The sequence below is a fragment of the Carassius carassius genome, chromosome 2 (assembly GCF_963082965.1).
Source record: "Carassius carassius chromosome 2, fCarCar2.1, whole genome shotgun sequence".
Classification (NCBI taxonomy): Eukaryota; Metazoa; Chordata; class Actinopteri; order Cypriniformes; family Cyprinidae; genus Carassius; species Carassius carassius.
The window spans coordinates 12,030,428-12,046,891 of NC_081756.1; the positions used below are offsets into that span (position 1 = coordinate 12,030,428).

The 16,464-nt window shown below is 35.5% G+C and overlaps 1 protein-coding gene across 1 annotated transcript; it reads left to right on the forward strand.

Moving 5' to 3' along the window:
- The first annotated feature begins 2,660 nt into the window (after positions 1-2,660).
- Positions 2,661-11,315, forward strand: LOC132103016 (placenta-specific gene 8 protein-like). Its single transcript, XM_059507805.1, has 4 exons — positions 2,661-2,721; positions 3,638-3,736; positions 4,246-4,391; positions 10,641-11,315. Exons 2-4 carry the CDS (start codon positions 3,640-3,642, stop codon positions 10,767-10,769), a joined length of 372 nt encoding a protein of 123 aa, XP_059363788.1. The 5' UTR covers positions 2,661-2,721; positions 3,638-3,639; the 3' UTR covers positions 10,770-11,315.
- Positions 11,316-16,464: the final 5,149 nt, after the last annotated feature.

The following is a 16,464-nucleotide window of genomic DNA, read 5'->3' on the forward strand; positions in this document are numbered from 1 at the left end:
AGGCGGGCGACTTGAGAACAGTGCGGTAGGCGGATTCTATGAAGGAGCGTACCTTGGTCTTGCAGCAACCACATGTGACGACCCTGGGCTGGACGTCCACGGTGAAAGCCTATTCAGTGATCCACAGTGCAAAGTTGATGTATTTCCTCAGCGGCCAGCACGGATCAGCCTCAGGCATGAAGAAGCAAATAATGTCCTCTTTTGAAGGGCCAAACATAGTTTCGCTTCCACAGTAAAACACACAGCGTCTATACGACATGCTAGCAGCAGCAACAACAATACTACAATATTTTCTTTGTATGTACATCGGGATGGCGTTATGCAAATATTCCTACATACTGACGTAGATATGTGGGGGCGTGTCAGCACGAGTCATTTCAGGGGGCTATGGATGAGTGTTAACTTTTATAAAGAATATCTCTTTTGATTTGAGACTTTTAGTCTTTGAAACTTTACAAATTTTCTTTTATTCACCATGAGCTTGTAACATCCCAAAAAGAAAGGAAAATTTGAAATCACATCATATGATCCCTTTAAATGGATTGTTAAAGGGAAATGCTGAGTCATCAGTGCAATACCTCTTAAAGTCACAAGGGGGCACTAATGGCCCCGGTATACTTCAAACAAAGTTCTTTTTCGTTCTTCATTTGGGGGCAAAAAGAAGTTCGAAAAAGGCTGAGCTGGTATACTGTTTTTCGAACATTCCAAAACCCTCGCACTGCTGGAGGCGGGATATAGATTAATATAAACATGTGTTGTGATGCTTGTAAGTATGCCCTAGACACAACAACTATGAAATTATAAATTGTCACAATCTAGGTGTGAGATGGTCACCAATGGTCAGAATATTATAGACAAAAGAATAATAATTAGCAGCAGTTCAGAGACAAGTATCATGTTTGCAATACAAAAGAACCATACCGTTTCCATAATCAGTCCTTTATGGGAAGTATCTCATAGTCTGAAAACTTTAGCATGATGTGGAAAAAAATATTATAAATATATAGATGTAAATATATAGAGTCAGTGTGTTACTTTATTAGTGTTCAATTATTGTTTTTAATGGATAAATTGTAACCCCTTTTTATATTTTATGTGGTGTCATGATTTACTTTTGATAAAAAACTAAGGATTATTATTGTATGTTCGTTTGGTATTTCATTTATTGTATAGCCTTTAAATTCGCTTATTGAAAGAACAACAACAGCAGCAGCAGTATGGTGTAACATTTATTTGAAACACATGTATTAGGTACTTGCTATCTTATATCTTTAAACTCTTTCCTTTCAGCATAAATGGCTGCCCACTGCTCTGGGTGTGTGTTCATGGTTTGTGTGTGTTTACTGCTGTGTGTGTGCACTTTGGATGGGTTAAATGCAGAGCAGGAATGCTGAGTATGGGTCACCATACTTATATACATGTCACTTTCACTTTCATTCTTTTCATGGCTTTAGAAAACTTGTCTGGAATGTTTCTCTGCATCGCTTTTTGCATAGCTCCAGGTCGTCAGCCCCAAGTTTGTAGCAATATCTTTCTAGGAATTAAATGCTTTCTTTGAATCTTTAATGTCTCTCTGCGAACCATTGTACAGGTGTGGACATATTTGTGCCAGCTCAGCTATTCGTCACTCCAGTGTATTTAGGAGATTCTGTTCTATTTTCGGACCTCTGTTAAATTACAAAGGTACCTCGGAAAAAAAAATTGCATGTCAAAGAAGGTGTAGTTCCAGAACACTCCCACCAATTGCATAACCGCCATGGACCAATGGAAGCTCAAAGGATTTTTAGGAGCCAAAATGGACTCCCCCAGAAAGTTTGCTTTGGTGAGCTGTTTCAAACTGGCGAAACGAACTCAAAATGAACTTCGGCCTGATTTTGTTTGAAATTACGTTTGAAATTACGTTATTTTGTTTGAAGTCATATCAGTTCGTTCTTCGATTTATTTTGAAGTATACCAGGGCCTTAATGGCTCTATACATTGCCAGCCTTTTCTATAGAAAACATACTAGTATCTAATGATTAAGTACTCTATTGTTACTAGTACTCAATAAAAGTATTGGTAACTTTATAAAAGACACTAGTACCAAAAGGATAAGCAGTAAGCACTAGTAGTTAAAGAATAAGAACGAGTACTTAATAGAAAAAAATATTAGTATCTAAAAAATAAGTACTAGTAACATTTAATTAGATGCTAGTGCAATTTACAGATTAAATGTTAAAACGGCTTGCCATAGTGTGTGCGCACATCTACGTAAAGCTATTCATCCACATTTGATTAAATTAAAACCCAGCAACATAACTGTAGCTATATAACTTTACAACAGCAACAATGCTTAAACAACAACATAAGCAAAACAGCAATAATTAAATGACATCAAAACAAAAGTTTCAAAAATGCTCTCTAATAGCTCTCGTGGTAGCTACTTTGATGTCATACACAGAACAGTCAGTGCTATGCTTCAAGTCAAACACCGAGATGCTGAACTTATTGAAGTGTAGTAAATAAATATCACATTTGCAACCGGTCAGTGTTAAACAAATATGCTGGGAAATCACTTATAGGCGTTCTGAAGAAGAAGGAAAACCTCAAGTAAATACTTTCTGTCCACCTTGTTGACACGCCTTCCGCTGAAGCAGTTGAAGCAAAAACTTTTTTTTTTGTGGCAGCATCTTCGAGTTTGGTTTCATTTCACTGTAGACCACCACAGCAACTGAAAGCAAGGTAAATCATTCGTTTATTTACTAAGATGTCGAAATGTTTCAATCTAGTTTATATTTGTCTTAAGAAATCTTACCAAAAACCCAGCGAAATTTAACTAAATAATTGCATGATAAGGATTTGTTTCTTTAAATGATCGAGTGCTAAATGCGAAAAGATTTTTATGAGACCCTGCTTAGTCTCGATTGTTTAATTATCGAAATATTTTACTTTCACAATAATCACACAATCTGAAGTATGATCGCATTATATGCTACTTAATGCTTATATATAAGAGTAGACTACATTTTCATGAAGTTGTAGGCCTATTTTATCTCTTAAATTGTCCAATCAGTTATTTTCCTCTTCAGTACTAATCTCATTATGGGAACAATGAACTGTACCTTTAACCTTAACATTCAAAACTCTATAGCTTTTAAGGGAGTTAATGACAAGCTCGGAATTCAGTTTACATTTCAATGGGATATAGAATGTGCGGAAGAAATTTGTAAAAAAAAAAAAAAAAAAAAAAAAAATTCCAAATAGGTTGGCAACTCTAAACCTGAAGTTCTTTATTCTAACAAATAAAGCATGATTTGTTATTTTAAAGGGGTCATATGACGTTGCCAAAAATAACATTATTTGATGTATTTGGTGTAATGCAATGTGTTTATGCTGTTTAAGGTTCAAAAACACATGTTTTGGTCCCAGACTGTCCTTGCAAAGTTGGAATTGCCCCACTTTATAGACAATGTAATTGTACGCTACTCTTCCTTGAAACGGTCCTCATTCTCCGTAAAATGGGCTGCACACATCTGAATATTTGGGTTGAACTGTTCCAGAACAGTGTTGTAGGTACTTAACTACTGATTTCTCTCTCTCCCTTCACCCCACATCCCCTCCCCCACCCTTGCTTCCTCCCTCCCTCCATCCCTTACAGTCATGGCAGTACAATCTACTACTATTGTGACAACCCAGCATGTCTCATCTGGTACCTGGACTACAGGCCTCTGTGACTGCTGTTCTGATATGGGAACTTGTAAGTCACCTACTGACCCATGAATTTCACGGATCCCTTTTCTTTGTTGTAACTTGTTTGAATGGGAAATCCTGCCTGATCCCAAACCTGTTCTGATGTTATGAAATCTATAACTTCCGCGTAAAAGCTGGGAATTACTGCAAAAAGTATGCACACCTTCTTGTTAAAGCACAATATGTAATTGGAAAAAATAAATCATTAATGTAGGTCAACTTTATGATATCATCTAGTTAACTTTAGAACATCTTTCATTTCTTAACCACAGTGTGTGTGTGTGTTTGTCAGATGTCATGTTCTACATTTGTGTTTTTGTATATATATATTTATACACACACAGACAGACAGACAGATAGATAGATGGATAGATCAGATTGATGATACTTTAGAAAATGCTAAAATGCAGCACCAGCAAGATCTGTTCAACCTCAAACTTGGACGAAGGTGTAAAAGAGCTTATCTTTAAATTTACTGCAGGCCCAGAACTAAATCAACCCTCCTGTGTGTTTCAGGTTGTTGTGCCCTTTGGTGTTTCCCCTGTATGCAGTGTCAGACTGCATCTCAGTTTGGCTGGTGTTTCTGCATGCCCTTGCTGGACTGCTGTCTGCTGGTTTCTTGCTGTCTGCGTCAGAAAATGAGAGAGCAATATAACATTAATGTGAGTTCATACACACATGAAATTGAGAGAAGGGTGATTTATAAAAAAAAAAGACAGGGTTCCTAAAAGCATGACTTTAGTCAAGTAGGCTACTGTGTTTGTTCTACAAACAGCATTGTCATGACGTCATTAGTCACATTGCATTTATGGCTGCATGTGTACAATCTAAATTAAAATCCTTTCATCATTTACTCACTCTCATTTTGTTCTAAACCTGTATAATGATTTGTGATCTGTGAAATACAAACTGAAGAATAATTTGACTGTTTATGTCCATTTAATGTGGGTCCAGAACATAATTGGTTCAAAATGTTCATCATTGGTTCAAAATATGTTAATTTGTGTTTTGCGGAAGAAAACAAGTCATACAGGTTTGGGACAACATGAGGGTAAGTAAATGATGACAAAAGTTTCATATTTTGGTGAATGGTCCCATTGTGACTTATGTTATGCCAATCTCTAAAGTGTCCTTGAAAACGTGTATACAAGGAATTTCAATTTGGATTTGAATTTGTACTTATTTGGATCTGTTTCTTTAATAAGTGCTTTAACTACTACAACTACAAGTTAACCTGTTAACTGTCACCCCGTCCCGAATACGGGACGCCTACATTGACTATACTATATTACAATCAAATCTAATCTAATCTTGACAAACTATATATCGTTGGAAAGGTCTAAGACTCCCAAATATATATTTTACCAATATTTTTTGTTAAAAATTATGTAGGAAAAGTAATAGATTAATTTATGACAAGAGTGTACCCTCAGAAATCTACATTACAAAAGGAGTTTTGACCTTTGTTTAAAAAAAAAACGTCCTCGTTGCCTTTTTTTCTATCACATTTTAGAAATCATCAGAAGTTATATATCACTTGAAAACATAAAATCTCAAAATTCATCCTTTAAAACCCATTTTAAAATCAGACATTACATTACCATGTAAATGGCACATCAAAATCATGTTACAAAATGTTTTCAGTCATGAATTACAAAAATTTAGGTTTGTGTCATGCACATTCAAGTCTATCTTCAAAAACGTGAGTGACAGTTAAGGGGTTAACTGTGAAAACCACAGGTAAGATTTCATTTCCCCATTTTCACCCGATATAATTCACCCACTTCTAGTTTTTTGAAAAACAGAAGAACAGATGTTTGTAAAGTTGGTTCCCAGTGAAAGACAAAGAGAAGTGGCAGTTGTTTCAAAACCTGTTAAATCATACAATTTAAAAATTCAAAAACTGCTTGTGTCTTTAAAAATGTATTTGGACCAGAGCTGCGAGTGATGCAACTTCAAAAATGCATCTACACTGCAAAACTGCTAATGGCTACTTTTCACAAATTTAGTCATCACAGCAAACATGAAAAAGTTGTGTATTACAGGCTACACCTTCAGTGATTGAACATTGTTTTTGTGTCTATGTTTACAAGGTTAAAGAGTTTATGTTTTTAATATTTGTGACCCTGGACCACAAAACCAGTCTTAAGTGAAAATTTTTCGAAATTGATATTTATACATCAACTGAACGCTGAATAAAAAGCTTTCCATTGATACATGGTTTGTTATGATAGGGAGATATTTGGCCAAGATACAACTATTTGAAAATCTGGAATCTGAGGGTGCAAAAAAATCTAAATACTGAGAAAATCACCTTTTAATCTGTCCAAATTATGTTCTTAGCAATGCATATTATTAATCAAGAATTAGGATTTGATATATTTACGGTAGGAAATTTACAAAATATCTTCATGGAACATGATCTTTACTTAATATCCTAATGATTTTTGGCATAAAAGAAAAATCGATAATTTTGAACCATACAATGTTTTTTTGGCTATTGCTAAAAATATACCCCAGTTTTGTGCTCCAGGGTCTTATTTATAAAATACCATATAGTTCAGTAAGCACACAAATAAGAATGCAGTTTTCCCTAAATATCAGCACAATTGCAAATGTGATATTGATTATATATAACACTTCTTTAAACACTATATTGTCTGTTTTGATCTATTTGGCCAATGAAAAATTGTTCCAAGCCATTGTGCATCTCAGAAACAGAGCGGTGTTTTGGTTGTGAATGAATCTGCGTTTGAATGCATTGGGTGAATCTGTGATTACTGACCCATTTCTAAAGACAGTCACTTGCTTCATTCCTGAATTAATCAGCCATTTAAAGGCAAAGACAGCGACCCCCTACTGGCAGAAGGAGCTCCTAAAAAATGTAAGCATATAGCCCTGCCTTTATGGTAGTAGAGCATAACCACATAAAAGCCTGAGTGCTTACAATAAAATCACTGAAGTATTTCATCTATGTCAGAGGCACTATAAACCTTCATTAATGATTGAAGTGTACTATGACATTAGTCTTTAGCCATGTATAACCAGGGTCTAAAACGTACTTTTTGCCACACCTGCCAATGGCCGTTGACATGATAAAATTTACTGGCCCCAAATTTTTTTTTTACTGGCCATGAAACTTTTTGGGGCAAAAACAGGCATTTATTACTACTACAATGACTTAACATATTTACAGTGTTTTGAATTTGTCCTGCTGGTCGTTGAGAGTGTTGAGAAGAGTTGAAATCAGGGCAACTTTATGGTAATGAGCTATGACGCAGTTCGGCAGCAACCAATCGGAACGTAGATGTCAACCGCTTGAGAGGATTCCAGAGAACGCAGCTCTGACCACATTAGTTCTCAAGCAAAATAGAAGACAGATTGATTATTGCTGTGGCGGGTTTGAGATAATCTATGATGTGTCCCTGTTTGTGTACAGGGACATAAAAAATACATAAAAAAACTAAAAATGATACGTGGACCAAGGTGTCTGAGATTGTTCATGTTCCTGGTGAGTTGCTGATGTGCAGTAACGATATAGGAATAGTAATCTAATGATATAATACATAATAGTACAGTAGTCCCAGTTTACTTTTAAACTAATTTCCCTGATTATATTTACATTAAGTAATGTTTATACTTCATTATATTTACTTAGGCTTAGTAACATTTTCAATGCAGAAGTTTTACTTGCATCAGAGTATTTTTACAGTGCTTTGTACATTATACAGAGCCCCGCACATGACATGCAAGAAAAAATAAATAAATTGTGCACACGATTTAGCAAATCGAGGGAACGCAATAGTAAATCGTGCACACAATTTATAAATCAACTGAACTAAATAGTAAATTGAGGGAACTGTTGCAAGAATTTGATCTGCGTCAGAGAGTCAGAGCGCTCACGGATCTTCCTGCAGCGTTGTGAGCAGGACAGGCCAGAGTGTTTTTTGACGCTCTCGACAGCGGCGGTGTAAACACACAGTACTCGCCAACGCTATTTAAGGAAATCATGCCAGGAATAGAAGACCTACAATAATCATCTCACCTTAGCCTGTTGTATCCTTAACATGTGTTAACCTCAGTTGACCTTTGATTTTAGTATGTTTTTTGAAGGGTGCACTAGTTTCAACATTTTCTTTTAAAATTTGCTATTTTTAGGCCCATTCACACCAAGGACGATAAGTAGTACTATAACAACAAAAATCTTGTTTAAATAAATCGTTCTAAAAGTGAAAATCTATAACCACACTGGCACAGAGTAATGATGTCACCAAATCACCTTCAGATTGACTATTTCTTCTTTTTCTGAGTCTAAGGCTGTTTCTCAATTCCAAGAAAGCAAAGAACAAATTTGCATTCTCGTGGAGACCCATCTTGACAGGTTACTTTGAAAGAATGAACTCAGAAGGACCCAAGAAAACAGGACACATCTTTGTGAAAATTGAGATGCGCTGTGATCTTGTTGCTCAATTGACCGTCAAAGTACAGTACTGGCCAGTAGACAATAAATACAACATAACACTCAAAAAGCCATATTGCGCCAGAACGCCCACCACACACCAGCTTACTGGTGGAGAGGAGACAGAGTGATGAAGCCAAACAGCAGATATGGGGATTGTTATTGTCTTTAATAATCTATTAAAGCATTTATTTCATAATATTGTGGACAGACATTATTATCGTATTATTCTTTGTCAATGTTACAATTCTCTATAACATGCCAATAAAAATACTGCAGGTTTTCCAGGTCTTCTAAAACGAAACTTTCAAATTTAAACCTTTAATTAAAGCTTCAAACTTTCAGGCTAGGCTTTCTCAAGCCAACCTCAAAGTTTGTTCAAAACTTTATTAATCTAGTTATCTTTGAAGTAATTTTTCTTGGTGTGAAAGGACCTTTAATCAACTCTCTCTCTCTAATACCACTTCAGTGTGGAGAAATGAAGTGTATCCCTTATTCCTTCATGTTCATGAACTCACATGCCTCGAAATTATGCAATATCAAGGAAAATTATAGTTTAAGTTAATTGATTAGATATTACAAATATGTGGTATAGTAAGACATAACGTTCTGCATATTTATTGGTGCCATGTGTAACCAGGGCCTAAAACATACTTTTTGCCACACCTGCCAATGGCCGTTGACATGATAAAATTTACTCACCAAAAAAAAAAATTTCTACTCGCCTTGAAACTTTTTGGGGCAAAAACAGGCCTTTATTACTACTACGTACAATGACTTAACATATTTACAGAGTTTTAATTTTTTGTCCTGCTGGTCCATTTACCCTATTATAGCCGTTTAACATTAAAGTATAACTGAAAGCAATTATTTTTAATATTTAATAGGCTCTGAAATATATAATATATAATAAATAATAGTACAGTAGTCCCAGACTCCCAGTTTACTTTTAAACTAATTTCCTTGATTATACTTACATTAAGTAATGTTTATACTTCATTATATTTACTTAAGTAACATTTTCAATGCAGAACTTTTACTTGCATCAGAGTATTTTTACAGAGCTTTGTACATTTTTAGGTAAAGGATCTTAATACTTTGTCCACAACAGTATTTAATGAGGTTAACTTATCATGTTACCCTCATTGTGGTTAGTCTGCACAAGATAAACAAGCTTGTTTGCTTTGCAGCCAATTTAAATGCAAGATAAGAATTTGATCTGCGTCAGAGAGCGCTCATGAATCTTCCTGCAGCGTTGTGAGCAGGACAGGCCAGAGCGTTTTTTGACGCTCTCGACAGCGGCGGTGTAAACACACAGTACTCGCCAACGCTATTTAAGGAAATCATGCCAGGAATAGAAGACCTACAATAATCATCTCACCTTAGCCTGTTGTATCCTTAACATGTGTTAACCTCAGTTGACCTTTGATTTTAGTATTTTCTTTTAAAATTAGCTATTTTTAGGCCCATTCACACCAAGGACGATAAGTAGTACTATAACAACAAAAATCTTGTTTTAAAAAATCGTTCTAAAAGTGAAAATCTATAATCACACTGGCACAGAGTAATGATGTCACCGAATCACTTTCAGATTGACTATTTCTTCTTCTTCTGAGTCTAAGGCTGTTTCTCAATTCCAAGAAAGCAAAGAACAAATTTGCATTCTCGTGGAGACCCATCTTGAGAAGTTACTTTGAAAGAATGAACTCAGAAGGACCCAAAAAAACAGGACACATCTTTGTGAAAATTGAGATGCGCTGTGATCTTGTTGCTCAATTGACCGTCAAAGTACAGTACTGGCCAGTAGACAATAAATACAACATAACACTCAAAAAGCCATATTGCGCCAATCTCAAAGTTTGTTCAAAACTTTATTAATCTAGTTATCTTTGAAGTAATTTTTCTTGGTGTGAAAGGACCTTTAATCAACTCTCTCTCTCTAATACCACTTCAGGGTGGAGAAATGAAGTGTATCCCTTATTCCTTCATGTTCATGAACTCGAAACCTCGAAATTATGCAATATCAAGGAAATTTATAGTTTAAGTTAATTGATTATATATTACAGAAAATGTGGTATAGTAAGACATAAAGTGCTGCATATTACATTGGTGCAGAGGTATGTATATTTTTTAAAACATTTGCAACTGATTTTTGTCACTTAATTAGAAGCACCACAATTAAATTATGTCGCATGTTGCAAAGAGACTACTTAACAGACATTTTAAAGATTATTTTAAAGAGCGAAGTATTGCTGTCTTCACACTCTCTTGCATACTTGGGTCGAATACAGGAAATATGTCATGCAGAGTGATAACACCCGCAGTTGTGGGTATGGGATAAGAACTTGTTTTGGTCAAACCAGTTTATACTTTAACTAATACTAATAAACTAATACTAATATGTTTTACAAATATGAATTCAGTGGTATTATTAAAACGCTTTCTTCCTCAGGGTTCCTGCTGTGATGACTTATGCACTGTCTGCTGCTGTTATACTTGTGCCTGGTGTCAGATGTCTCGAGAAATCAAGATTCGTGCTCGTTCTGGCGCTGTAGTCACCCAGCAAATCATACACAGTTAGAGTTTTGCATGAAGTCTTGGTAGTGTGGGCGAAAAGTCATGCAGGTGGTGAAAACGGATGCCCTCTCTACCTAGTGGTGATATGTAAACAGCAAAGTCACTTCACTTCACTCATGCTTCACTGCGTGGTGTTTTTTTTTTACACTGTTTTTCTCTTATGTTCTGCAGCCAATACTCAGATGTTTGTAACTCACTTTTTTCATTCTGATAAAAATTACAAAAAAATAAGCACAACATAGACATATGTTACATGAAAAACAGATCCTTGTTGCTTCAATATGTTATAGTACAAATACAAGTTTACAATCATTCAGCTTTGGATTAGATGGAACATTTCAATGATAAAATAAGGTAATTATAAAACCTGTTCTGCCATGTTTGTTTGATTATATTTGTGCAAGTGCTAACTTACTCTGCTTAATCTTAGGTGTGAAAACAAGACCACAACTTGCGACACCATCTATTTTCATATTCATTTGTTTAAAGTGTTATTTCTATATAAAAGTCATGTACACAAAATGCAAATAAAAGACTCTTGAATTTTGAATATGGTATTTCACAGCTGCAACATACTTTGCATATTTGCAAAACTTGTAGTAAATAGTTAACATTAATCTTAGCATGTGCTGAGAATGACGTGTAATGTTGCCCAGGTAAAAATTCACTGGTTGTACACATCCTGTTTGACTCTATTTATGCTAATGAAAAAAAGCTGCTCCATTAATGCAAAATTCTTAAAACGTTTATAAATATGTATTGAGTTCCAAGTAATGAGGCATTGCCCCAGAGGCCTACAGGACCAAGTATTGTAAAAATGTTTAATTTCTCTTGATGTTCTCATGGATCAAGCTCTGTTTTCAGATGTTTATACATGTATAATATAATTTATAGCCATATGTTTTAAGTGATATAATCTAAAGATTCCAATCTAGAACGATTAAAATCTGATTTTACCTTAAATTTGCTTTACAAATATTTTGATTTTGATTTTGATTTTAGATTTGGACGAAACAAGAGAGTCGAGTTTTTCTTGAAGATACAAGCACAGAAATTGTGATGTTTTAACTGATTTGTTTTATAAACACACACATGATCACCACCTGTCAATAAAACATGACGAGTACTCATGTATAGATGGTGCACATGGTCATAAACACATAGACAAAACACCATTGTAACACACGACACTAAAATTATCAATAAAAAAAAAAATAGCATTTGATATGACACAAAACATCCCAATGTACATTAATGATATACGAAGAAACTAACCCATTCAAATAAAGTAATTGCTTTAGGGAAGTAACTGAAACTAATAAATCTATTTACTCAAGCATGATAGAATGTGCATTTATAGCAGTGTTGAACTAAGTACAAACACACACACACACACACACACTCAGTTGGTTATGGTTGAGAGATTTGGCTGTGGAAGTGACATGCAAAAGATTAAGATCACTACAACACAAAGAATGCATTCTGCGCCCTGAACAAACATAGAAAATAAGGCTCAGTATAGTCAATTATTCACAAAGAACTAAAATGGCTTTTACAAACTGTCGGAGGCAAACTATGAACAATCACTGTCCTACTTTACATCTGAATCATTTGAGCAGTTTGAACAGTTCAACAACTTAAACAGTAAATAGTTTCGTTTCATGTGAAGCAGAAGTTATACTTCTGCACTTTAAATTTTTGGACAACTTCCTATCAGTCTACTGACCTAGAGGCAGTGGGGGAAGTTCCTATAACCCACAACACTGAAGTTTTATATCTTCCCTCTATTTTACCTAGAATTTATATTTATGCCAGACTACTTTTCAGACTACAAACGAAATTAGTACTTGCACAGCACTATTGTTTTGAATCACTTTAACCACAAAACAAGCACACACAGACATAGCCGCAGACACAAACATGTTTACATCACTATCTAAATTGGGACATTCTCACACACACACACACACACACACACACACGTTTACTTACCTAAATGGTGACGTTCCATATGTGCAATGGTTTTTATACTATACAAACTGTATGTGATATTGCCCTACACCAGCCCTACACCTAAACCTACCCCTTACAGAAAACCTTCTGCATTTGTATTTACAAAAAAAAACAAAAAACTTTATTTTATTTTTAAACCAGTTTAACAAATGAGGAAGTCCCCAATGGGAGTATTTTTGAGATTTTGTTAGGTTTAGTCACTCTTGAGTACAAATTTGTCCCCAAAACATGGGTACACACACGCCCAACACGGTTTGTGTTTGCATGCTAATAATGGACTACCGTTTGTGGATTTTCACTTTTTCAGTTTGGAGTTGTGCCATCATACCATCCATTATTCTCAGGAAATGAGCAATCAAAGGCTGTCACTCCCACAGATTCTTATGCACATTCTCCACTGCTGCTTGGGAGAAAGAGAGTGGATAGACAGGAAATGTGTGCAGAGAGTGGGAGAGGTCCTGTCTGGATAAATCAAGATAAGCTCTGAGAAATTGCTTGTTTTTGAGAAAAAAATGCAGCCTGGGCAAAATGGAAGAAACAAGAGAGATGTGTTTTTCTTGAAGATATAAGCACAGAAATTGCACTTTTTTAATTGATTTGTTTTAATACTGTATATTATTTACAATCTATACCGCTGTCCTAAAACACATTCAGCTACTGAATCCACTATGTACAGATATTTTCCACAGATTAAATTCAAATGACTTCCAGTGTTAATTCCATTTAAATGGATAGTTCACCAAAAATGTAATTTTTGCTATTGCCAGTCTGTGGCAATAGCAAACTACTTTTAAGGAAAATAATAAATATATGAGGCATGGACTCCACATGCTGTACAAGAACTATATGCAAGTAGAAACTACTAATTAAGCTCAAACACCTTTTTAGACATGTTTATATTATTGAGGAACACCATTATGTCATTTTGTAACACTCCTTCAAATGTGAAGCATATCTATATTTCTTGTGTAAGGTTTCGTCAGTAATATTATTTTTCTTTCTTTCTTTTTTTTTTCTTTCTTTCTTTCTTTCTTTCTTTCTTTCTTTCTTTTTAGTAATTGTTTTGTTATTATCATTATCATCATCATTATTACTTTTATTATTACGATATTGTTTCGATTTTGAGAATAAAAACAATCAAAACATATGCATTAAATCCAGGGCGAAGGTTTCTGGGCTTAATACGCAAGTTGCGTAACGCAACGCAAATAGTCTAGATTGAAATAGGGGTCCACGCGCACCCCCCGGCTTTTTTTATGCCACCTGATTTTTTAAAATCCTTAGTGTAATGAAATAGTGTCTATTTTCATAATCTGCAATGTACCAAGCTGAAATAATGTCCTTAAGGGTTCTTTTTTAACCCTTTGCTGCACTTGACCGGAACCCGAAAAATACACAAATTATATAGAAAGTGGCATAACATTAGAAGTAAAACAACATACAGAGACAAATGAACACATTTTCCCATACAATTCTGACCCCAGGAATTTAATGGAATGGTTATTTTTGACATTTAACATATTGACCTTATTTCTGGACAAAAATAGCAAAAAATGGCCAAAGATGTGTAGAGAATCAATGATTTTTTCATTTTCTCAAGCGCATAGGGTGATTTTTTTCCACAACATGTTATTTATTTATCATTCAAGTGTCTATTTTAAGATTAAATTGGGTACCAAGCTGAAATAATGTCCAAAATGCTTTATTTTTAACCCTTTGAACCAAACCCAGAAATCTAAATATGATATAAAGTGGCATATCTTTTGATGTAAACAACTTACATAGACAAATGGACACATTTTTAAATACAATTCTGACCCCAGAAATTGTTATTTGTCATGTTTTACAACATCTTGACCATCTGTAGTAAAAAAAAAAAAAAAAAAAAAAAAAGTAGCAAAAAAAGTTCATTTGACAGCATTTTTAATATACTTAGCAGCCTGAAATAGGGTTTATTTTAACCTTTTACTTCACCTATCCTGAACCTGAAGATATTTAAAATAGTTTTACTTTTGAAGTAAACAAAACAAAGCAAATTAACTTAAATAAAAAAAATAAATAAATAAAAAACTACAGAAAAAATCCAAAAAGGTCCAAAAAGTTGACTGAGCATAAACTGCAAGTTTTTGATTTTTGGGCTTTGCAGTTGGCAGTTGGTGGTCGTCGGTTGGTACCTGCAGATCGCCATCTCCCACTGCTCTCTCTTTGGGAAAAATTTCTGTAAGTATTTGAAACTATAATTAAGATATACCTTTGTAGTCATAACTTAAAGTGATTTTTCAACAGTTTTTACTATAATCACAGGCTTTCGAAAATCGAATCTGTATTCTTGACTAGCAGCGTTGGTAGCGTAGTTGGTAGCTACTAGCTAAAGTTTTTTTTTTTAATTTTCAGGCTCAATAATTCATACATACTTACCAAGCGGAAAATTAAACATTGTTACAGCTGAAGTGCCTCCAAAGAGGATTCGTTCCCTAACATGTATTTTACATGTCTTAACTCTTTCTGAGTATGGTAATGTTACCACACTCAACACATGCAGGGGGGGAGGGCAAGGGAGAAGCTATCATATCTACACAGTATACGAGATATGAGACTCTGTGAAGACATCAGTTCACCCCATGAGGGATATTTGTGAACAGATTCCATTGTAATTAGAGGACTTGTCTTTGGATACAATTGGCTATCACCAATGCTGCTATGAAAGCTTTACAGGGAAAATACACTCACCTAAAGGATTATTAGGAACCCCATACCAACACTGTGTTTGACCCCCTTTCGCCTTCAGAACTGCCTTAATTCTACGTGGCATTGATTCAACAAGGTGCTGAAAGCATTCTTTAGAGATGTTGGCCCAAATTGATAGGATAGCATCTTGCTGTTGATGGAGATTTATGGGATACACATCCAGGGCACGAAGCTCCCGTTCCACCACATCTTAAAGATGCTCTATTGGGTTGAGATCTGGTGACTGTGGGGGCCATTTTAGTACAGTGAACTCATTGTCATGTTCAAATGATGTCCAATTGGCACTAAGGGGCCTAAAGTGTGCCAAGAAAACATCCCCCACACCATTACACCACCACCACCCTGCACAGTGGTAACAAGGCATCCATGGGGTGGTGTTGGCGCAGTGGATAAGACACATGCCTTTGGTGTGAGAGACCCGGGTTCGAATCCACTGTGAGACACCAATGTGTCCCTGAGCAAGACACTTAACCCCTAGTTGCTCCAGAGGCATGCAACCTCTGACATATATAGCAATTGTAAGTCACTTTGGATAAAAGCGTCAGCTAAATGTAAATGTTCTCATTCTGTTTACGCCAAATTCTGACTCTACCATCTGAATGTCTCAACAGAAATCGAGACTCATCAGACCAGGCAACATTTTTCCAGTCTTCAACTGTCCAATCTCGTGCAAATTGTAGCCTCTTTTTCCTATTTGTAGTGGAGATTAGTGGTACCCGGTGGGGTCTTCTGCTGTTGTAGCCCATCCGCCTCAAGGTTGTGCGTGTTGTGGCTTCACAAACGCTTTGCTGCATACCTCGGTTGTAACGAGTGGTTATTTCAGTCAAAGTAGCTCTTCTATCAGCTTGAATCAGTCGGCAGATTTTCCTCTGACCTCTAGCATCAACAAGGCATTTTCTCCCACAGGACTGCCGCATACTGGATGTTTTTCCCTTTTC

Bases quoted from the DNA above. Each gene is read 5' to 3' on its own strand.
- LOC132103016 (XM_059507805.1), top strand. From the start codon at position 3,640: ATGGCAGTACAATCTACTACTATTGTGACAACCCAGCATGTCTCATCT. The intron at 3,737-4,245 runs GTAAGTCACCTA...TGTGTGTTTCAG, and splicing joins CTGTTCTGATATGGGAACTT to GTTGTTGTGCCCTTTGGTGT. The intron at 4,392-10,640 runs GTGAGTTCATAC...TTTCTTCCTCAG, and splicing joins GAGAGCAATATAACATTAAT to GGTTCCTGCTGTGATGACTT.